General features: G+C 40.8%; 1 protein-coding gene across 1 annotated transcript; it reads right to left on the bottom strand.

Moving 5' to 3' along the window:
* Positions 1–2,112: 2,112 nt before the first annotated feature.
* LOC115131731 (sialidase-1-like) lies at positions 2,113–24,793 on the bottom strand. Its single transcript, XM_029663680.2, has 6 exons — positions 24,555–24,793; positions 22,812–23,001; positions 20,284–20,546; positions 18,424–18,606; positions 4,969–5,188; positions 2,113–4,815 (listed from the first exon to the last, which is right to left on the bottom strand). The coding sequence occupies exons 1-6, from the start codon at positions 24,654–24,656 to the stop codon at positions 4,595–4,597; spliced, it is 1,179 nt and encodes a 392-aa protein (XP_029519540.1). The 5' UTR covers positions 24,657–24,793; the 3' UTR covers positions 2,113–4,594.
* Positions 24,794–25,184: the final 391 nt, after the last annotated feature.

The raw sequence follows: 25,184 nt of genomic DNA, 5'->3' as shown, positions 1-25,184 counted from the left end.
CCAAGCTTCCTGCAATCAAGGCCCTGTATAATAGGTGGTGTCAGACCCCAAAAAAGACCCCCAAAAATTGTCAAAAGACTCCAGTCACCCAAGTCATACATAGACTGTTCTCTGCTACAGCACAGCAAGTGGTACCAGAGAGCCACATCTAGGTCCAAAAGGCTACTTAACAGCTTCTACCCCAAGCCATAAAACTGCTGAACAATTAATCAAATGGTCACCCGGACTATTTGCATTGACATCCCCCCTTTGTTTTTACCCTGCTGCTACTCACTGTTTATTACCTATGCGTAGTCACTTTACCCCTACCTACATTTACAAATTACCTCGACTAACCTGTCCTCCTGCACATTGACTCGGTACCGGTACCCCCTGTATATAGGCTCATTAATGTTTTTTTTTATTGTATTCTTTTTTACTTTAGTTTATTTAGTAAATATTTTCTTAACTCTATTTTATTAAAACTGAATTGTTGGTTAAGGGCTTGTAAGTAAGCATTTAACGGTACGGTCTACACCTGTTCGATTGGCCGTATGTGCCAAATAAAATTTTATTCTATTTGAAATAGTTGTGCAGCGACGCTACCCATCCAACCTCAAAGCTTGAGAGGACCTGCAGAGAAAAATGGAAGAAACTCCCCAAATACAGGTGTGCTAAGCTTGTAGCGTCATACCCAAGACAAGGCTGTAATTGCTGCCAAAAGTACTTCAAAGTATTGAGTAAAGGGTCTGAAAACTTATGTAAATGTGATTTTTTATTTTTATATACACATTTGCAAATAACATTTACCTGTTTTTGCTTTGTCATTATGCGGTATTGTGTGTAGATTAATCCATTTTAGAATAAGGCTGTAACGTAACAAAATGTGGAAAAAGTCAAGGGGTCTGAATACTTTCCCAATGCACTGTATTTATAAATAAATATTATATATCATTAAATACATAAATATATTATAACAGGTGGCAGTTAAGTGTTGCATAAAGATTAGCATATTATTGCTTTGAAATGTATAGGAATGAAGGATGTAAGTAATGTTGTCAGTCTGGTGTTGTGAAAGACTCTAGATAGCGAGACAAAATCCTGGATTGGTTTGAAGAACGGGACTCATGGTAAGAGTGGAGAGAGCTGGACAGGAGGGCCTGTGTGTGTCAGCATGGACTGCAATGGAACATGGGAAGAGAAAGAGGTACTGTAACAAACTGAGATAATTATGTGAGTAAGCTTTGGGGCGATTGGGGCCCTTAACTTATTAAGGTGTAATTTATTATAATAATAGAGCAAAATGAATGGAATATTTTTTCTTCAACATAGAAATGCTACCAATTACTAATTTACTGAAACTTGTAACAAATGTCAGTCACCCATGATTAACCAAACAATATTTTGAAAGAGGAAGCAAAGTACTTTAAGCATTATGTTTCCGTTTCAGTCTCCTCTATTTCCACCAACCGAAGATAATTGTAAGGAATTTCTTTTCTATTAATAAATGTAGAATGAACAGCTGTCCAGAAAGACTCATGTGAAGGCCAAATTACAGAGGAGGAACTGCTTGATGCAATTAAAGCATTTAAGTCTGGGAAAACTCTAGGGCTGGATGGCATACCAGTTGAGGTATACCAAACCTTTTTGTTATGTACTCAGAGCACTCCTATAAAAATGCTAGATTATCAGATACTCAACAAGGTCTGATTTAATTGTTACTGAAACAGGACCAAAGTTGTAAATATAAAGATCCAGTCCATTTTAAAAAATTGGAGGCCCCTTACACTTCAGTGTTGTGATGCAAAAATTCTAGCAAAATATATAGAATTAAAAAGGTATTGTCAGATATGATTAATCCTAATCAGACAGGTTTTTTACATGGACGATGCATTGGAGATAATAGAAGACAAGTACTGGAAACAATATAACACTATGAAAAATCTGGGAAACCAGGCCTGGCATTCATAGCTGACTTTGAAAAGGCTTTTGATAAAGTATGACTGGAATTGATCTACAAATGACTTTTTATTCCCCCCCCCCCCTTTATTCAGATTACAACCTCTCACTTTCTGTTACTTGAAAAATAAATTCTCTCCTAATTAAAAAAAAAAAAAAACAAGCCATAGAAAGTTGGTTGCAATTTCAGTTTAATCCACCAGAAAAGACAGAACAAATATTATGGTTAAACTCAAATATAATAATTGATTTAAAAAATAATGGTATAATCTTTATAAATGATATCATAAATAGGACCGGTGGAGTTGTCACACAGGCAGCTAACAAAAATATATGGAAATGTCTGCTCTACTCAAGATTACAACCAACTAATTGCAGCATTATTGCAAAAATTGAAGAGGCAAGTGAAAGATGGCCCTGCATTAAAGCCCTGCATTAAAGATCAAAATTGGTTAAAGAAAATTGTGATGAATAAAAAAGTATACCAGTTTAATTTAAGTAGCAAAAACTTGACATCTGTGCCATATAGACTGCAAAATAGTTGGGAAAAGATTTGATGTACCCATTCCATGGTTTATGAACTGATACATATGTTTCCACATACTGTAGTTCAATGGCTGCTTTTACACAGGCAATATCAGTACAATATCCAAACATACATACAGAATATCATATTTGTACTCAGACACACATCACACCTCCCTTAATCGCTATTTATATTGGAATTCAATGTCTTGATCAGAAAAACACATCTGAAATGTTAAAAGCACAAATCTTAGCTTGAAACGTGAATTGAAAGCATTCTATTGAAGTTACACACTTTCAGGAAAGGAAGGATAATAAACTAAGATATGTAATTAAGATATGTAGTCTTACAATAAGAGAAGAATATATGCTAAATAAAATACAAAATCAAGTGTACTTAAAGACCATAACATGTGGCAGTTAAACTTCTTGACACAATGAGTTGCCATGCATCCAGATTTTTCAATACAAGGCAAGAGTTTCTCATCAAAATCATTTTCAGTGAACTACCAACCAAATCCTTGTGTGCATTTAACCAGGTGCAGCCTCTTACCACTAAACAAGGAATCTATTGCATACCAGTATGTCGGCTTCACAGCTAGGTTCAGCAAGGTGAGCTGAGAGAAACAACTACAACTGCTGTGGACAGAAGTGTGCTAGCTAGATGAGACTGATCAAATATGCTATAGAAACCAGAGGTAAATTGTCACATTGTTTCACATACAAGGGGAGTGCCAGGCACTGAGTTGAGGCATTTGTGACACAATCACATTTAAATTTAAAAAATGTTGACCTTTATTTAACTAGGCAAGTCAGTTAAGAACAAATTCTTATTTTCAATGACGGCCTAGGAACAGTGGGTTAACTGCCTGTTCAGGGACAGAACGACAGATTTGTACCTTGTCAACTCGGGGTTTGAACTTGCAACCTTCCGGTTACTAGTCCAACGCTCTAACTACTAGGCTACGCTGCCGCAAAAGATTTAATAAACGTTCAACTGATAGCACAACAAGGGGGATTTCAATAACATCCCTGGCTCAAGAAAAAATAAATAATAATGGATTCAAAATGTGCATGTCCTATTCTGACACAAGTCAATCATTTACAGGTCCAATTCCCTCAAATTATTGTCTCATCATACGATCTTCTCTCATGCCAAAAGTTGGCAAGATCCATTCTGAAAGTGAAACCATTCTGTTACGGGCTGTGATGCATGGGAGCTAGATTTACTAGGCGTTAAAATGTCCTCCTCTAAAGCTATATTTTTACTCTTTGTTCAATTTTTTTGCCCTATGGAAATAGCACAGTTGCAAACGCTTAGTAAGTCTGTCCAAATATTTGTATGGCTTGGAGACACATACCCACCCAAACCTTTTTCCTTCCCCACATCACAAAATAAAATATGTAGGTGAGGGATTTCTTCCTCTCTCAGCTATGGGAGGCCCAGTCAGGAAGAGTACACCAACATACCACCAATCATTACAGACTATCATAGCTTCATTAAAGGACGGGGTACCTGTGATTGGGCCATTCTAATAAATGTACATTAGGCACCAAATTGAGGAAAACAGACTAAAACAGGGAGGAGCTACCTGAACTTGTCCAATAAGAAAAGCAAATTTCCATTTTCCATTGCGAAAGAGGTTTGCTATGTTTTGCCCTAATTAATAAAATCACGATGTATTTAAAAGCCACCTAAAGATAAAATGGCACAAACCTGTCATTCTTGGTGACATACAACAGCAGTAGTTTGTATTTCTCCATGTCTCCCTTCACCTATCAAAATAAAGTTGTGTTGCAAAGTCCAATGAGTTCTCCTTCCTCCCTAACCACAGATTAAATACCCTAACCACAGATGAAATTCACCAATTCCCATCCTAACCATAACTATTATTAAGCGGATAAAAATATTTGGGATTATATACAAAAATTTAAAAAGCATCTCAGAGTAGGAGTGCTGATCTAGGATCAGGTTCCCCGTCGATGTCATCTAATTCATTATGATCTAAAAGTCCAAATGTATCCTAGTTCAGCATTCCGAGAGGCTTTGAGAATACGGACCCTGACCATGGACCAGTGGTAAGAAGCAGACTCTACCAAGTACCCACCCCCCCCCCCCAGCCTTATTCTACTACAGTCCACCGTAGAGGTGGATCTTGGCAAAGGAGATGGTCTCATAGTAGTCCTTGTGGCCTTTCTCGTAGATGACGAAGATGAACTTCCTGTCCTCCGCCCTGCCACTCGTAAGTGATGTCATACAGGAGTAGCCGCTTGGCCCCGCCCAGATCTGGACGGCCTTCTTCTCCCACGACGTGCCATTGGTCAGAGACCAGCGCAGGGTTAGGTTGACCCCTGGAAGAAAGGAAAGAGAGAGACAGAGAGGAAGGGAAAGAAAGCAAGAGGGACAGAAAGGTTGAAGTAAAAAAAAATAATAACTCGCCACTATTCCCCTTTCCCACCCATTCTGTCCACCAGAGGGCCCCAACCCAACCCCATAGTCCTTACTGTGAGTACTGTCAGCTGGGTTGGTGAAGTACATCACGCCTTCCTTCTGCAGCGCCCCTGCCGCTACCACAGGGTCTATCAGGGTGGAGTCAAACAATAGCTGCTCCAAGGGCAGCGTCTCGCCCCCGTCCAGGCTGCGCACCACCATGCGGCAGCGGCAGTGGTAGTTGTTCTGGTTGCGCACGTTGATGACGATGCTACCGTCCTCCATCTCTACAGGCTACGGAGGGGGGGGGGGGGCAGAGATGAGTTTGATTGAGATACTGAGGTGAGCCCGATCGTGGCGTTTAACTGATAAAAGCTAATACGGTGTTTCTCAAGCACTTCTCATCAAGGGATACTGATGGTTGTTACTCAGATTAATTCATTTAAGTTGTCCTACAAGGACTTGCTTTCCAGTCCCTTATACAAAATAAAGTTGAGGAACTGCATTGTAATCAGTATACAGCACTACTGCATAAAACCAGAACAAAAGCAATGGTATCACAAGGTAAGCCATCATTTTAAATAAGATTTTTTATTTAACCTTTATTTAACCAGGTAAGCCAGTTGAGAACAAGTTCTCATTTACAACTGTGACCTGGCCAAGATAAAGCAAAGCAGTGTGACACAAACACAGAGTTACACATGGAATTAACAAACATACAGTCAATAACACAATAGAAAAGTCTATATACAGTGTGTGCAAATGAAGTATGATTAGGGAAGGCAAGAAATAGGCTGTAGTGGCAAAATAATTACAATTTCGCAAATAAACACTGGAGTGATGCATGTGCACTGGGGTGCAAAGGAGCATAACATAATAATAAAATGAATAACAATATGGGGATGAGGTAGTTGGTTGGGCTATGTACAGGTGTAGTGATCGGTAAGCTGCTCTGACAGCTGATGCATAAAGTTACTGAGGGAGATATGTCTCCAACTTCAGTGATTATTGCAATTCTTTCCAGTCATTGGCAGCAGAGAACTGGAAGGAAAGGCGGGAAAAGGAGGAATTGGCTTTGGCTTTTTAAAAGTTGGGATTTAATGGAATTGAAAATGTTAGAGTTAGTGGATGCTCTTTTTGTACAGAGCCAACAACAGCAGAGTATTGTTCAACTAAGGAAGTGCATGATCTATACAAATCCTAAGGATTATGATTCAAAGGAACCCCCAGAAGGGTCATCCTCAGAAGGGTCATCCCCTGAAAAAACCGAAGTATGTGGCTGTTACATTAACCACGCCCCGGTACCAAAGGAATGGTTCACCAATAAAAGGGGTGACCATAAAGCATCTGGTTCTTCATTTCAGCATATACCATGGATATTCATATACCATATCAGGACTCTGATATGTCATGGGTACCAGACCCTAAGGACTCTATGTCTCACAGCCCTCCTTTCTACTCCCGCCAGGCAAGCCCCCCCAAGAGAACGAGTAACAATATATATTTTTTATTTAGATATAAAGCAATAGGTAACTATATGCATACGATGTTAGAGAGAATAAAGAATTTTTTATTTTGAGAGAATTTACAAATGTTATGCAGCAAATTACTGAAAATAAAGTGAACGATGGATACGTAATACTTGCTTGAAAAACATATTTGCAAAAATAAAATGTTCTCGTTATTTGAAAGGGGCTTATTAATGTTATTGTACATCAGAGAGGCAAGAAGGATGGCGGAGCAGATGTTGAAAAACATTTATTCTACCCCCTCTAACCCAGGGTCTTATGGGGGGAAGGAGAGGTTCCAGAGAGCTATAGCTGAAGAAACAGGTAGCAGGTTAAGCGATGCGCAAGTGAATGATTGGCTAGCAGAGCAGGATTCTTACACTCTGCATAAACCTGTGAGAAAACAATTTCCACCAAATAGAGTTCTCTACTCATCCCTTGTCCCAGTTTCAGGCGGATCTATGTGACATGCAGGCCCTTGCAGACAAAAAATGACAGAAATCGATACATGCTAACGGTTATAGATATTATCTCCAAAATAGTACTTGTAAGGGTCTTAAAAAAAATAAGAGTTGGGCAGAGGTGACCCAGGTCTTTGACTCTATCCTGAAGAAAGGAGGAACACCCAAGAAAGTGCAGACTGACGGCGGTAAAGAATATTTATATAATAATATTGTACATTTTGCTACAGGTTCGGATTTGAAAGATTCAGTTGTTGAATGCTTTAACAGAACTTTGAAGGAGAGGATGTGGAAATACTTCATGGCTCACAACACCCATAGATATATGGATATAGTTCAAGATTTAGTGAAGGGTTATAACTACAGCTACCATAAGAGTATACGGATGAAGCCCTCTGAGGTCTCTTCTGAAAAGTCTTTAAAAATCTGTATGGTTTGTTCTCCCTTCGCCGTAAGAAAAAAACTAGATTTTAAATTCATAGTAGGGGACTTGGTACGTATATCCAAGTTGAGGGGTGTTTGACAAAAAATATGAGCAAGGTTACAGCGATGAGTTGTTCAGTTAACAAATGTCTACCACGTATACCCCCTGTCTACAAGTTAAAAGATTATGATGGGGAGCTTATAGAGGGTTCCTTTTATGAGAAGGAACTCCAGAAGGTACAGCTGGGTAAAGACCAAGTCTTTCACGTGGAGGAGATTCTGGATCCAAAGAGAGAAAAGGGTCAAAAATGGGTGTTGGTCCGTTGGAAAAACTGTCCCCAAAAGTTCAACAGTTGGGTATTAGAGGACGAGGTGGTGGCGGCATTGGGGGTTAACTTAAACCCTCACGCATGATAAAAACACCATCATTCGAGTGTACACAGGACTGCATCATGGAGCACAATGGATTTGACCTGTCTCTCCCCAGTAATACGTCTGCACATATATATAAATGAATAACCAAAGTTTGAATTATACAACCAATTTTCCAAAGCCTATAGAGTCATCATAACTTTAGTTTAAAAGTGTTGGGGACTAGGCTTTTTTATTTTTTTAAGTGTCTGTATCTCCGGCCGTTCATCTGGGTCATTCACAGGCTTTGATGAAAGGAAATGACCTTTACCCTCTCCAAAGAATTACCATGAAAACATTTAGCATACCGGCGGGAAGTAGAATCTGTAGTCAAGTTTCTAGGCCCTTTTACCCCGCTACATAAAAAAAACTTGAATTCTCAACATTTCAATGCAGAGTATGTAGCCATCAGGACGGCCGTCATGTCCCTGCTAAGGCTTTCCAACCACAATTTAATAACAACATATCGGTGCGAGAATTGTACAATCTATTCCTGGCTACCGGGAGGCATCTAAAAGATCTCTTTACCTACTGATAGAAATTATTTTGCAGAGGGTTACATTGTATGGTGTTCAATTTATCACCTGATGATGACGACACCTCAGGAAATCTGTCTGTGGTGTCCCAAGGTAACCTCAGGCTGGAAATGCGTTTCAGTACACCTTTAGCTTGTACAGTTAGTATTGTTTATGCACGCTCTGATTCAATGTTGAAGTGAATGTCTGAAGACAAGTCTTAGTGGATTATTTACATTTACATTTAAGTCATTTAGCAGACGCTCTTATCCAGAGCGACTTACAAATTGGTGCGTTCACCTTAAGACATCCAGTGGAACAGCCACTTTACAATAGTGCATCTAAATCTTTCAAGGAGGGGGGGGGGTGAGAAGGATTACTTTATCCTATCCTAGGTATTCCTGAAAGAGGTGGGGTTTCAGGTGTCTCCGGAAGGTGGTGATTGACTCCGCTGTCCTGGCGTCGTGAGGGAGTTTGTTCCACCATTGGGGGGCCAGAGCAGCGAACAGTTTTGACTGGGCTGCGCGGGAACTGTACTTCCTCAGTGGTAGGGAGGCGAGCAGGCCAGAGGTGGATGAACGCAGTGCCCTTGTTTGGGTGTAGGGCCTGATCAGAGCCTGGAGGTACTGAGGTGCCGTTCCCCTCACAGCTCCGTAGGCAAGCACCATGGTCTTCTAGCGGATGCGAGCTTCAACTGGAAGCCAGTGATTATTATTAAGATGTTAAGGATCGTTGAGCAAAAACATGAATACCCACGAGCTAGAAGGTCTCAGGAGCCGCTTGATTGGAAAACAATTGTGGAGTATGGGCTTGTGATGAACTACCTATTGAGAAATGGAAGGAGCGACCGGCCATGTCTATTGTCCATACCCATCCTAAACACATGCCGGGTGAACAATGGCTAGCTGTGACATTAGAAGATGGAGGAAGAAAGATCCACTCTTTTTGATTCCTACGGCTTTCCCCCCCCAGATTTTCACATTTCCCCACATCTATTAAACCGTTTTTGACCAAAATTGGATCAAAGATCTACTACAGCATCAAACAAGTACAAGATAACCTTTCCACTACATGTGGTCAACACTGTGTATTCTACCTATGCCAAAGAGCCAGTGGAGTTTCTTTTGAAGATGTTATATCTCTTTATAATGATAGCGCCGTAGATTGTTTTATTAGAAAACATCAAAAGTGTTCAAGTATGTGTCCTTTAAGACCCTGTAATCAAGGTGTATGCTCACGTCAAATGTTTAAAGAATGTCACAAAATTTTATTTGAAAAAATTATACAATTTAACATATATTGAATTGAATCAAAAGTCATTCAAAAGTCTAACCATCCATACGTTCAGGGGTGAGGACTCACCCATAAATGAGTTATCAGCCCTTTCAAAGGAGGAAGGGGTTGCTAAAACATCTTTAGGGGTAGCTCTTTGAAGGGTTTTGTTTTAAAGGTTGAATCTGTTGACAAAGCTTATAGTTTGGTAGACCTGAAAGGGGAATGTTGAGGATTGCCAGGGCTTTAAGAAACTGATGCCACCCAGGAGGTCTTCTGTCATCAGCAATCTTGTGGGCTGCTGTGGTACTTAAGCAAGTCCATCAGAACACACCTCTGCAACTGTTCCATGAGTGTGTTCAGTTCAAGTCGACCATAGGCCGTGGTAAATGCGGCAAGAAACACATCTGCATTACCCGGGGGTAGAACACACTTCTTGTTACGTCTCCATTTCACCAGGGCAATGTCTTGACTCAAGAATGAAAAACGTGAAATTTTGTATTGGTCCGAAAAAAACGAATTCCATAAATTCTTCGGGACTCTTAACGATCGACGTTGTTAGCATATTGCTTCTCTGGGATAGTTTGCCCCAAAGCGAGTTTAAATACAATTTTGACAGATTTATTTTGGTTTTGTTGACCTCTATTCTGTCAGGGTCAAGACGTATACCTTCTCTGTCGTGATAGTCCTGAATGTACTTGTCTTTGCTCTCTTGATCTGTGACCGATGCAGGATACCCCGAAGCCATTTGCTTGCATCTCAAGGATGTCTCGATGTTACTCCTTACAAAGAGTGTCTGATTACCTGGAACAGTTCCAAACTTCAAAGATTTTGGCCACAAGATAGCCCTTCTCTAGAGCCTTAGAGAATTCAACGGTGACCCATACACCTGTCAGGGCTCTTTCTTGATCTGAGTTATCACAAGGCTTTTCCTGGTTGTTGTTTTCACTGCATGTGCAAAAGGGGAAAAATACATTTTCCTTGAGGTCCCTTGTACGGCAACACTGGCAGAAACAACCCCCGGGGAGGGTAAAAAGTTGCTTTAATCAGACCAAAATAGTTTTGTAGTAAGTCAAAGTCACGGTGAATAGTTTCAGGATGACCCTTAGGATAACAAGAGGAACTCATTACATGAGGATAAAGGGGTGTAAAATCTACATATCCTATCGTCTCATAGGGTTGCGCTACATACCGTAATGTCAAAGCATTGGTACGACCTCCATACAAGGCCTGTCGGGGTTCCAAGGGTTCTGGTGTCAAAGCTGGAAAGGAAAGCTCGAACATGAGGATCAGACTGAGTTCTGTCTACTCGTGCGCCCACATAACATTCACTTTCAACCCATAAGTAGCCTGTTAAGATTCCAATTTGTCTTGGAACTCCTGGTACATATCCCCAAAAGTATTTTGGGTTAAGACACACATGGCCTGGGGCACAAAGCAAGATTTACAACCGTGGAAGAAACAACCGTTGTCTCAACACCGTCAATCTCTGTGTATCCATCTAGGTGATACGGGCCAATTGCCTTCTCCCCACTATTCAAAGCATGTTGAATAAAAATGTTTTTATCCTGGGCCAAGTACTCCAACCATTGAATGGACCTGCTAGAGTATGACTTGAATTGTCGTCGGTAGTTGTCAGGCGATGGAATAGCTATAGATGCTGGAGGTAAAAAGTGTGTACGATAGGTTTTCATGCATGCCGATGCAATAGTTGTACAACTCCAGGGGTCAATCCCAGCATCTTTGACCTCTTCTCTGAATCTGAGGCATCCGTCACGCAGTATAACCACATCATTGTCACAGTAGGACTCCATCTCTTTATGGAAATCAAAGGTATTATGACGTACTGTCTCATACCAAGTCATGAATCTCTCTCTCTTTGGGAGACATTTGATCACACCCGTATATTTCGGGGCTGGGATAAGATCCAATATAATGTAGATTCTTCTCAGATGTGACGAAATTAGGAAATCAACCTTTCACAGAGTTTTCAAAACCCAAGGCCTCAGGCATTTGAGCCAATCTCATGGGTAAGAAACTTAAGCTGTCAATGCATCTCTGGTTGAAGGCGGGGTATACAAAACAAGATTTTACTACCTTGCGCTATGACACTGGGTGCAACGCCTTGTTGTATCAAGATGTTCAAAAGAAGATAGGAATCATAGGCTCTAGGATTGTACTGGCGTTGTAGGCTCTAGTTTCTGTGCTGGGGTTTTCTGAAGTGTTTTAGAAAGAATAGTGCACAATCGGGTCCCTCTGCCGAACACTTTTCACCCTTGAAAGTCATGGTAGATACAAAAATAGGCAAATAGGCGGATTGCTGATTAGTCTCAAAAATCATAAAACACACATATTACTCTGAATGTTCATCTTCAGCCAAGGGCTGAATATAGCACTCGTGGGGCATTTCTTGAACCAATCCAGTGTCTCTGCTTTTCAAAGGCCCTTTACAGATTGGGAAATGTATGATCCCACACACTAGAGGTTTAGGGTTGTCTATTTTAAGGAAAGTCAAGCTACAGAATTGTAAATATTTAACATTCTTGAAAATACACATGCAATATGTCAAATTAAAGCTCGACTTCTAGTTAATCCAGCCACAGTGTCAGATTTCAAAAAGGCTTTACGGTGAAAGCAAACCATGCGATTATCTGAGGACAGCACCCCATGAAACAAACACAGACAATCATATTTCATCCTGCCAGGCGCGACACAAAACTCAGAAATAACTATATAATTCATGCCGTACCTTTGAAAATCTCCTTTTTTTGGCACTCCAATATGTCCCATAAACATCACAAATGGTCCTTTTGTTCGATTAATTCCGTCGTTATATATCCAAAATGTCAATTTATTTGGCACCTTTGATCCAGAAAAACACCGGTTCCAACTCGCGCCTCATGACTACAAAATACCTAATAAGTTACCTGTAATATTTGTCCAAACATTTCAAACAACTTTCCTAATACAACTTTAGGTATTTTGTTACGCAAATAATCGATACAATTTAAGACGGGATAAATTGCGTTCAATTCCGGAGGAAAACAAAGTGGAGCGTGCTTTCAGGTCAAGCGCCTCTAACAAACAGCACGCTTCACTCTACCCTCGTTCTGAACAGGACTACTTCTTCATTACACAAAGGAAAAACATCAAACAATTTCTAAAGACTGTTGACATTCAGTGTAAGCGATAGGAACTGCAAGCATCTTTCTAGTAAAACAGCTTGCCATAGAAAACTCATTGGGGGGGGGGGGGGGGTTGAAGACGTTATGCTCTCATTCATTTGGTTAATTAAGGATATGAGTGTTCATGTGTTTGGGTTATTGATGGGGAGGTTGGCCCGAACGCATTAATTTGGTTAATTAAGGATGTGAGTTCTGGCATTCTAGAAGTAGCCATGTTACATACAGTTTTTAGCGCTTGTTTGGGCGTTATTTAAAAATCAGATCGTTGTTTAACAAGCGGGGCGTTGTTCTATGCCAGAAGGATAGATCTTGACTGTATTGACGCCTTAGTAAAGCAGCCATACGTTTGTGTAGCTGAACACCTCTGGCTTTTAGAGCCCTGTAAAAGGCTGTGAGAAACCTATCTTGACGATCTATTTCAGGATCAATGAATATTGTTTCTACCTCAGAATTGACTGTATCAAGCTGTTTGGCCGCTTCATACATCAACACATCTTCAACCTTGTCATTTACAGTGTTGAAATTATCAGGTTTCGATGTTTTACTATGTATGTCCTGGACGCCCTCTTCCTCTCGACATATTGGGCCTTCTGTGTCGGTATACCCCTGGGAGGAGTCTGAAAGAAAAATATATACAAAATAGTGTATTAAAAATAAAATATATATTATATAAAAATTTCAATTTCAAATACATTTCAGATATATTAACACAGTTCTCACTGTTAGGCCTTGTGGCTTAGTTAAATTACCTCTGGTTGTTTGACGCCTGCTTTTCTGAGGAATCCTTGATAATGGGGTTCCTATCCCTATGTCCTCTGGCTTTGTAGATTCTGCATGGTTTGTATAGCCATCATTGGAGTCTGAAAAAAAAGTGACACATTTAAAAAAAAAAACATATTCTATCAAAAAATGTATAACTAATAAAAAATTTAAAAAATGTATAACTGGTCATAACGTATCCATAGAGAGCATGCTCTTGAATCCAATCGTTTTCAGACGGGCCGGGGTGATTCTGCGCTGTGCACTTGTGCCAAAGTATCATGATGCGCCTTAGGTGCTAGATTATATAGCGATTGGGTGGAGTTTTCTGGGGTGTGTATCTGTGTGTTAACTCCAAACACAAGAAGCGCGGATTTATGGGAAAGCCGGCCGTACAGAACAGTAGAATATCGTCGGTTTCAGCGCCCCCGAAGTCGTTCATAGGTAGAGTCCATATTTCCTTGGGTATTCTTGTTTAGGTCTCTGTCCCCTGTAAACACAAGATTAGCTTTTTAAAATAGTGTACACACTTTTGTTTAATATATGAAGATTATTACACCTTTTTATTTTTTGGACTTATGTCAAAAATAGCTTACATTTACATTTAAGTCATTTAGCAGACGCTCTTATCCAGAGCGACTTACAAATTGGTGCGTTCACCTTAAGACATCCAGTGGAACAGCCACTTTACAATAGTGCATCTAAATCTTTTAAGGGGGGGGGGGTGAGAAGGATTACTTTATCCTATCCTAGGTATTCCTGAAAGAGGTGGGGTTTCAGGTGTCTCCGGAAGGTGGTGATTGACTCCGCTGTCCTGGCGTCGTGAGGGAGTTTGTTCCACCATTGGGGGGCCAGAGCAGCGAACAGTTTTGACTGGGCTGCGCGGGAACTGTACTTCCTCAGTGGTAGGGAGGCGAGCAGGCCAGAGGTGGATGAACGCAGTGCCCTTGTTTGGGTGTAGGGCCTGATCAGAGCCTGGAGGTACTGAGGTGCCGTTCCCCTCACAGCTCCGTAGGCAAGCACCATGGTCTTGTAGCGGATGCGAGCTTCAACTGGAAGCCAGTGGAGAGAGCGGAGGAGCGGGGTGACGTGAGAGAACTTAAGGCTTAAGAAGCTTGAGGCCATAGGGCTGCGTAAAGAAGAACAGGCCTCCGTTTGTTCCTCTGAATCCTCATCATGGATAGTTAGTCATCATGTTGGATGATCCAAATCAATTATTCCCGGTAGCAGCTGTGTAAATGTCAGGTATCCTATAGACAATTTAAAATAATATTAAAATATATTTATACAAAATAAATATACCGTATTTTAACATTAAAAAAAGACTTACATTTGACATAAAAACATACCGGAAAATTCGATGTCCTCCACTTTTAGAATATCTGTAAAAACCATACGTAAAACAACAGTTTAATATTTGAGGAAACCTTATTAGAGAGAGAGAGAGAGATCCAAACAGTGCAGTAATTTCTAACAGGTAATATCAAACATCTCCCACAAACTACCTAACGCACACAAAATCTAATCTAATATATTATTATTTCCACATCCTCACCTTCAAAATTCTCCATGTGTAAAGGCTGTGTCCTGACTGAGCCAATGTATGGAATGAACTTACAGACATGGGCATTGTTTGTTGGTCCCCCACCCATCCTGGGGAAATAACACCTGTTTTTTTCTGGAGACAACCTATGTGCAAATAACCCCCTAGTGTTCAGAAAAAAAACATTGTTTTTAAACCTTAGGGGGTGTCTAGGCCTATTCTATGGTGGTTGTGGGGTTTGACTGTTGCTCCCTCCATCCTTGGGAAATAACAAATGCTGTTTTTGGAGACACCCTGTGTGCAAAGGACCCCATAATGTTGAATTGTTTCATACACAATTGCAGACACACACACACCGAAAAAAAAACATTGTTTTGAAAAACACACACACACACACCTCTTTCACAGACGCCATTTAAACATGTTATAATTAGTTAAACAATTTTACTAGGCAATATTTAACCATGCCAGAAAGTTTTTATACACAAAAAAATGTTATACAACAGATATATTATTACCGCACAGTACCACATTTTAATACCCTTTAAATGCTTAGATGTATAACTGTCTGTTTTAGGAAAGACTGTATTCATATAAAATAAGGCCTTTTGATTATTTGGAAGATTCTCTAGGTGTGGTTGACTGTTGATTCCTCCATCCTCGGGAAATAACACCTTTTGTTTTTGGAGAACCAATGTGCAAATGAGCCCTAGTGTTTAAAACAATGTTAAGAAAAAAACATTGTTTCAACACACAACTGCAGAGAAAGACACACCTCTTTCCCAGAAGCCTTTCTGAGACCGAAAGAGAGAAAAAAACAGATTCCTTTTGTTAAAAGGTGAGATACAATTTTAAAACCCTTTATTTAATTCTAAATCTGTAGTACAAACCTTTTAAACATGTTATAATTAGTTAAACAAGTTTACTATTTCTTTCTTACAGAAAAAGGGGAGGCTCTATGGTCAACCATCACATCCATCCGTCTCTAAATCCCCGTTTTCGGGGTCTGACCGGTTCAGACAGTGTCTCTTCCCCGCAAGATATCCCGCTCCAGCCAGGTTCGTATGTTTTCTTTCCCTGGATAGATCAAACATCTTGCCTTTAGGCCCTGGGTCGGTCTTAGGGATAGAAGCACCCAGCGGTGTAATTGTTCACGATGTTGGAAAAGATTTTCCAGCTGTTTCATCATGTCCAGGAATGTGTGATAATTGCCCCACGTAAAGCTAAAGACTGGCACAAAATAGTTGACCTCCGTTCAGGCTTTTGAAAATACATACAACCTAACTGATTTGGTTGCATTGGAACTATCGAATTGGGCACAAACTAAAATTGTCACTTTGGAGTCTGGACTATACGCCAATGAAGAGATTCTTATGGCTTTCAAATCATCTCGCCAGCAGACTTCCTCTTCCAGTGCGTACCCAGGCAGGGTTGTCCCACTCAGGGCCTGTTCGATCTGGCATAGCCCCAGCCGTATCTTAAGCCATTCTCTCATCCGCAGCGCAGGAGAAAAACTCCCTGCTTTTGTTTGAAAAAGGGTGCTGTGGCCGCTGTTTGTGAAAATCTTCACCGTTGAATCGTCCGATTGGAAAAAGTAACCCATATGGCAGTCACTCATGTCCAGCACTCCATTAAAACAATCAGGGTCTTCCCAAAGAATGTCTTCGATGGTTTTGTCATTGTGTTCTTGACACGAGGAACACAGTACACCTACAATTTGTCTAGGAGACATGTTTAACTAGGGTATGCTAGCGTCCCACCTAGCCAACATCCAGTGAGATTGCAGAGCGCCAAATTCAAATACTCATTATAAAAATTCAGAAAAGATACAACTATTAAACATAGGTTTAAAGATGAACTTCTTGTGAATCCAACCACTTTGTCAGATTTCAAAAATGCTTTACGGCAAAAGCATACCTTACAATTATTTGAGAACATAGCCCAGCAGACAAATCATTAAACAGTAACCAGCCAAGTAGAGTTACACAAGTCAGAAATAGAGATAAAATGAATCCCTTACCTTTGATGATCTTCATATGGTGGCACTCAGAAGACATTCATTTACTCAATAAATGTTCCTGTTGTTCGATAAAGTCTCTTTATATCCAAAAACCTCCGTTTTGTTCGCACGTTTTCTTCAGTAATCCACAGGCTCAAACACAGTCAAAACAGGCAGACAAAAAAATAGAAAAGTACAAACCCCCCCCAAAAAACTACTTCCTGAATGGATTTTTCTCAGATTTTCGCCTGCCAAATCAGTTCCGTTATACTCCCAGACACTATTTTTGGACAACAGTTTTGGAAACTTTAGAGTGTTTTCTATCCAAATCTACCAGTTATATGCACATCATACCTTCTGGGCCCGAGTAGCAGGACGTTTAATTTGGGCATGCTTTTCATCCAAAATTCCAAATGCTGCCCCCTACGCTAGAGAAGTTAATTTCCTCTTTAGTGTCCTGGGTTTATTTTAATTTCTTATTTAGTGTTCTGGAGTTTATCGAGGTCGCTTGTAGTGTTCACAGCTCTTACTTATACTGCGGCTGTCCAATACGGTTTTCATATACAACAGCCAGGCCATAAGTTCATTACAACAGGGGGGCCAATGTGTTCAAACACATTCCACAGTTCAACGAGGTCACTTCACATCAATCATCATGACAGCTTTAAGCTTTAACATAAACAGATGCACTATCTGGTTAAATAAACACTCACTCGAGAGCGTGAGAACGGAAGGACAGGATGTACATATGGGCGTAACCACATGACCCATAAAATAGGTCATAAATCACTCGTTTGACAGATGCCGTCTACTGTATTCTCTCTTCCACATATTCTAAATCAGAACCGTCCAGAGTAGCGATGCTAATCAGGTGTGGGCAGCGATCGGTTGAAGAGCATACATTTAGTTTTACTTGCATTTAAGAGCAGTTGGAGGCCACGGAAGGAGAGTTGTAATGGCATTAAAACTCGTCTGGAGGTTAGTTAACACAGTGCCCAAAGAAGGGCCAGAAGTATACAGAATGGTGTCGTCTGCGTAGAGGTGGATCAGAGAATCACCAGCCGCAAGAGAAACATCATTGATGTATATATTTGTTATTAAATGACTAGTTCAGTCAGTTTAGTTAAATAAAAAAGGTGAAATAAAATAAGTATGAAACTAGTACCAGACTAGTAAAACTAGAGGGTTGCCTAATGGCAGAAGAGGCTGGTGGGAGAATCTATAGGAGGACAGGCTCATTGTAATGGCTGGAATGGAGTTAATGGAACGGAGTCAAACGTAGTTTCCATAAGCTTGATACCGTTCCATTAATTCCATTTCAGCCATTATAATGAGCCCGTCCTCCTATAGCTCCTCCCACCAGCCTAATAACTACACGGCTATTGTACTGTGTGCCATCCTTTCCTTCCTGCTCACTCCCTCCCTCCCTCCCTCCCTCCCTGGTTAGCTTTACCTGGCACTCATCTGGGTTGAAATCCAGGGCTTGTTTGGGCTGGTTGTAGGGGATGCTCTTCAGCGCGGCGCCATTCCTCCAGTTTCGTCCGTGATCGTCACTCAGAATGCAGAAGACCCCGTCACCCTCCAGGGTGCCATGTCCACACACCACCAGACGCCCCTTAGCAGGAGGGTAGTGCTTCTGTGAGCGGAGACATGGAGAGACAGTCAAAATAGTGTACTCTATCAAAGCACAACAGTTCAATCAAAACGACTGACCTTAGTAATAAATATTGGGGTCAATGCACCAAGGTTTATTATTATACACAATATAAGGGTTAGTGTTATGATGATAGAAATTGGCCTCATAATTGACAACACAAAATTAGGCTACAAAAGTCAGCAATGGAATCACGAAGAATGAAATATAAAGGAGCTCTCATCATAGGTTGGTAGAGAAGTCAAATAAAGAGGGGGAAACCACACTGAATAAAATTAGCAACGTGCAACCATTTCTATGATTTCACTGAGTTACAGTTCATATAAGGACATTCAGTTCATTGAAATAAATCCATTAGGCCCTAATCTATGAATTTCAAATGACTGAAGAAAAAAAAGGAGATGCATCAGTTGGTCACAGACCCCTTTAAAAAACTTTTTTTTTTTTTTTTTAATTAAGAGGTAGGTGCTTGGATCAGATAACCAGTCAGTATCTGTTGTGACCACCATTTGCCTCTCCTCCACATAGAGTTGATCAGGCTGTTGATTGCAGCTTGTGGAATGTTGTCCCAGTGCTTTTTAATGGCTGTGCGAAGTTTCTGGATATTGGGAGGAACTGGGACATGCTGTCGTATACGTAGGTCCAGAGCATCCCGAACATGCTCAACGGGGGACATTGTCTGGTGACATTGTCTGGTGACTATACAGCCCATGGGAGAACTGAGCCATTTTTAGCTTCCAGGACTTGTGTACAGAAGATCCTTGCGACATGGAGCCGTGCATTATCATGCTGAAACATGATGTGATGGTGGCGGTTGAATGGCACGACAATGGGCCTCAGGATCTCGTCGCAATTGTGTTTGTTGTCCATAGCTTATGCCTGCCTATACCATAACCCCGCCATGGGGCACCCTGTTCACAATGTTGAGATCAGCAAACCGCTCGCCCACATGACACCATACACAATGTCTGCCATCTGCCCGGTACAGTCAGTTACGACACCAAACTGCAGTCAGGTCAAAGCTCTGGTGAGGACAACGAGCATGCCGATGAGCTTTCTGACAGTTTGTGCAGAAACTATTTGGTTGTGCAAACCTACAGTTTCATCAGCTGTCCGGGTGGCTGGTCTCAGACGATCCTGCCGTTAAGGAAGCCGGATGTGGAGGTCCTGGGCTGGCGTAGTCACACGTGATCTGCGGTTGTAAGGCCAGTTGGACGTACTGCCAAATTCTCTAAAACGATGTTATTAACATTAAATTCTGGTGGACATCCCTGCAGTCAGCATGCCAATTACACTTGGGCATCTGTGGCATTGTGTTGTGTGACAAAACTGCACATTTTAGAGTGGTCTTTTATTGTCCCCAGCACAAGGGGCACCTGTGTAATGATCATGCTGTTTATCAGCTTATTGATATGCCACACCAGACAGGTGGATGATTTATCTTGGCAAAGGAGAAATACGCTTTTTGTGCGTACAGAACATTTCTGGGTCCTTTTATTTCAACTTATGAAACATGGGACAAACACTTTATATGTTGTGTTTATATTTTTGTTCAGTGTATATGTATTAATTAAATTAACTATATAAATTGACTCTAAGAGCGAGAGGAAGAAGGGGAGATGAAGAGAAGTCTGAAAACCTTGGATGATGGTGACCCACCTGAATGCCGAAGCCGGGCCCAGGGACGAAGTTCTTGACCCCCAGCTGGACCGAGAGGTTCCTTGGTGGGCTCCAGCTGAGTCCGTCGTCCATGCTCTCCACCAGCATTATACTGGCGGGGTCACACTGGTACTGGTGGAAGCACAGAGAGTAGATCAGTAGCACAGAGCCAGTCTCCTCATCCACCACCACTGAACCGAGGTTCAGTCCGTCAGCCAGGACGCCATCGTTTACTATGAAGGTGGTGGGAGACCACGTGGCACCTAGGGTGGAGGGGAGGTATAGAGGAGGGAGAGAGAGAGAGACAGAGGGAGGAGGAAAGTATCAGTCATAAGTAGAGTGCTGTAAATAAAAAAATGCACAGGAGTGAAGATTCACTGATAAAAAGCCATGTCAATTCAAATATGTGTACGAGTGTCTGTGTGTTTCTCTGTCCTGTCTCTGTCTGTCTGAAATGGGAATATTTAACATAAAAGTTCATATTTAATTTAGAGTGAACACAATGTTTAGCATATTTGGAGTTATTGTAATACATCATTTCCAGGGTTCCATTTGTGACACTCAAGGTGCAGGTTGATGGTCACTAGACTTGTTATGGATTATTCTCATATCTGTTGATAGTGGTTGATGCCAGACTGGAGGCCGCCGGGTTCCATAACTAATGCAATCAACTTTTACCCTGTGCAAAATACGCCTATCCGGGCACCCGAGCCAGAAATCAAATCCCCTCCCCACTCAGACTACTCCCAGACAGTCCAAGCAGTTCTTGCATGAGAAATGGCTTTTTGCTTAGAAGCTAGCTTTTTGACCATTTTAATTGAAAACAATCACAGTAAGGTACTTAAATTGTTACCAAGAAATGATTTGATAACCAGATAAAAACAGATCCACTTTGCCTTTAAGAGAAGATTTGCAGCTTTGATTAAAAAAGGTCCAATGTAAGTCCTTTTTTTATCTCAATATCAAAACAGCTCTTACATTGAAAGGGTATTATCATAATTATTCTAATATCAGTGTGGAAATATATATAAAACAGGAAAATCAAGTTTATCTACAATGGGTATTTAAGACAGAAGAGCCTGATCAGAGAAGGCCAGTTAGACACTTTCTCTCCTCTGTGCTAGAAGTGTCTTCCTGTTGCAGCTTGTAATAAACAAGATTTATTTATTTTATCTGCAACTGCTCTCCTTTTTCTTCACCCGGAATTTCCTATTAGAATTATTCCTCACAAAACCCAGACAAATAAAATACCATGATTTGGGGGATTTTCACAAAATGTCATTCATAGAATATTCATTTTGAGGAAGGATTGTTGACATATATCTAAAAGCATAATTGGTAATAACTCAAAGTTGGTATATTTATGTCATATTGACCTTACTCAGGCCTCCTTTAGCACACTCCATAGTGTTTACTCTGTAGGTGCTACAAAGCATACAGTGGTGTCATATAAAACTTTACCGTTTGCTCTGTAATATGAGTGCTATTTTGATTTTTAAATGTTTTTAAAACATTCATTTATGAATATTGAAAAATATAAACATGAATATTGAAAAAATAAACTGTTTGATTTTGCTAAATGTTTCATATGTTGTTGAACGTAATATACTCTACGGACATATCAAAGTTCCAGAGTGGGATCTCTGATACTTTTAGAGTTATGATCCAATATGTAAGCAGTAACAGAGTAAGGGCAGCAGTGAATTGTGAACCACAACCAAACCCCTCCCCGTTTTCCAACGTGAGCAACTATTGGGCAGAACAGGCCGGGTTGGCATAGATTGTTGACAACATATATTTAGTCTCCAATGTTTTTTGAAAACATAAATACAATTTGCACAATGAGCACTTGGTGTCTGTCAAATGCATCGTTACAGTCGTTGCTTAGCTAGCGAATTTGAGCCATAATAGGTAATGAAAATAGGTAAAAACACCTCAAAACAAGACATGGTATCAAGAACAAGATAAAACTAGCTGAAACGAGCCAATTACAATTCCCCACATCGCAGGTTCTCATCATTGTTATGTCAGTAAATCAATTAGCCCATGTCAGCATTTTTTTTTTGATTGGTAAGTTATCTAAACTTGTAGTAACCATGGTTGAATTACCAAATGGGGGGGGGGGGGCATTGACCATCAGATAGCATATTAAGAACTGCAAGTTCTCTCCTCCCTATGGCAAAATGTGTAGTTGCAGGAAATTATCTGTACAACTGCACAATTTTCTCTCCGCCCCATAACAAAATGAGTAGAATTACATGAAATTAGTTATAATTTTGCTAAATTCTCTCCACCTCATGCCAAAATGTGTAGAATTGCAGCAAACTTGCTTTAAAACTGCAAAATTCTCTACACACCCAATGGCAAAATGTGTAGAATTGCAGGATTTGTTTTGCTGTCAAAAAGGCTTGCGGGAATGGATGTAGGTACGCAGACATGCGAGCCACTGTGGCCCCTCACGAGGAGTTCAATGTTGCCCATCCCTGCATTGCACTGTGTCGGTCTGTCTGCTCTCTCTGCCTGCCTACCTCGGTCTGTAGACCGTCGCATGGCAAGGAACTTGGCCCCCACGTCACAGGCGGACTTCTTCCGGGCCTCAGCGAAGGCCAGCAGACTGCCCTTGGGGGTGAAGGAGAGCAGTGGGATCCGGTAAGTGTCCACCTCTCCTGCCCCGCCTCTCACCCACAGCAACTGCTCATCATAGACCAGGGGGTCAATCTGGGAGAGAGAAAGAGATACTTTATTTGCCTCACTGCTTGGCAGATGTAGCCAATTGCCAAGTTAGGCCAGGTGAAACTGAGTGGGCAGAAAGCGAACCTCCATGTTCCCTCTTGGAAGAAGCTTGGATTTTAGCCAACAAGAACTGCAGAGAGAGACCATTATAAAAAAAAAGACAGCATGAGACAGTGACAGAACAAGATCAACAAGGATGTGTCAATAAAATCATTCTCTGTGCCATCCAAGTTCACTAATGTAAACCCACACCCCTGTAATGTCAAGTGCCATGATCCTTCAGAACAAGTATTACTCTTGTTCACATACCGTATGCCACCAATTCAGCAAGTGAACTCATCTGCTATTAAAACACAGGATGGATTACTAAATGTAGAGGTGCAAGAGGTTATGTTGGATTGTTTTGGTCGCTGAGCTTTGCAATGGCCTGCTAGTGCAAACTTACAGCGCAAGTCTATTGCAAGTCTATTGCAGTGTTGATAACAGCTCTTACACCACAACTTTCTCACACCTAAAGTCATTATACTGCTATGTTTTCTTGCAGTAAACAATCTACAAAATAGATCAGCTACATCTTGCAAAGCTGTGTAGAATTCTGCACTGTATAGGAGACTCAAGCCTACACAGCATAGCAACAGGAAGTAGGGATGCTGAGGGTGCTAAGGCACCCCTTGATAATTCAGAATAATAATAAAAACATTCATACAAAGTAATGCACTGGGCCTTTACTAGTATTAGTGGACCGATAGACATCTGTAGCGCTGGCACAACATTTTTTGTTGTTTTTAAACAATCACTGGTTTCCCAAAAAAGGTAGTTGTATAACTAAGAACAGTATCTAACAGGAGTCAATAGTTGGATGTAATTGTTGTTGCCCTGTCCCTCTCTCTGCAATTGTCATTCTAATGGAACCCAAAAAGAACAAAACCCCATCCTCAAACATTTACATCAAAAGGTGCAAAGTTATGGGCAAAGACACAAATCAACCCCATAAAATTAAATATTTTTCTTGATCAAATCACAGGGAAAACCACTTTTTGTGCAGTTTTAAATGTATCATCCTTACAAACAACTTAATCTAAATCTACATTACTGTATTGTACATAGGCTGGTCGGTCATCTAGGTTTGTACCTAGACTTTCTATCACCATTATAAAACAAAACAAGCACAATACAGTAATTGAGTACATTGAGACATCAAGTGGTTTGTGGTGATGTGGCTCAGTTGGTAGAGCATGGTGCTTGCAATGCTAGGGGTGTGGGTTTGATTGCCACGGGGGACCTGTATGAAACTGTATGCACTCACTACTGTAAGTTGAAAAGGAATGAATAAACCATTTCAGGTCACACTGAGAAATAAGTTACATTTGCAAAGTATTCAAATAAACTGTAAAACATATCAAGAAAGTATTTTTATACTCAAGTTTTATCAGATTATCGGTTTTGACAAGATAATTATCAGACTCAAGCTAAAAAAGCTGGTCAGGAATACAGCCCATGACTGAAAAACCGGTCAAAATATCTGACAAGTTTCCTACCTGGCCAAAAGAGGCGCATAGACTTGGCGATAGAACTGAAAAAAGTAATGCGATCCAGCTTCGTACTCCCATCAAACCAGCCCTTGTGACCATACTGTTCATTATTCTCTCGGCCGTTCTTTCACGAAGAAAGCTATGATACTATGGCATCAGAGCCAAACTTTGCAAAACTGTAGCGCAATAAACAGCAATCACTTCCTCCTCACCGAAAACCTAAACACCACGGTCATATGACTGTAGTGGGCGGTGACATGACTAACTTATTTTTATACTTCTTCGTCTTCTATGGGTTTTATGGCGGACTACAACCCAAAAAGCTGTATTGCCGCCACCAACTGGACATTTTTTTTATTTCTTTTTTTATTGAAGTAGGCGAGTGAGTTAAGAACAAATTCTTATTTACAATGACGGCCTACCCTCCGGCCAAACCCTCCCCTAAACCAGAACAATTGTGCGCCGCCTTATGGGACTCCCGATCACAAGCAGTTGTGAAACAGCCTGGGTACCAGTGTTGCCACCTAATTTTCAGGGGAAGTTGCTAAGGGGCAGGTCGATTTGTTGCTAAAAGTAGCTAAATTACACTGTGATGTCATTGCGTGATGACGTCATTACATAATAACGTAAAATCGC

Source organism: Oncorhynchus nerka, linkage group LG7, assembly GCF_034236695.1.
Source record: "Oncorhynchus nerka isolate Pitt River linkage group LG7, Oner_Uvic_2.0, whole genome shotgun sequence".
NCBI lineage: Eukaryota > Metazoa > Chordata > Actinopteri > Salmoniformes > Salmonidae > Oncorhynchus > Oncorhynchus nerka.
This window is presented reverse-complemented; position numbering and strand designations above follow the sequence as displayed.

What these genes read in the sequence shown, in the direction of transcription:
- LOC115131731 (XM_029663680.2), bottom strand. Translation starts at nt 24,656, where the DNA reads ATGAACAGTATGGTCACAAGGGCTGGTTTGATGGGAGTACGAAGCTGG. An exon ending in GCGACGGTCTACAGACCGAG is followed by an intron (nt 20,547 to 22,811) that starts GTAGGCAGGCAG and finishes CCTCCACCCTAG; the next exon opens with GTGCCACGTGGTCTCCCACC. An exon ending in GGCCCGGCTTCGGCATTCAG is followed by an intron (nt 18,607 to 20,283) that starts GTGGGTCACCAT and finishes CTCCGCTCACAG; the next exon opens with AAGCACTACCCTCCTGCTAA.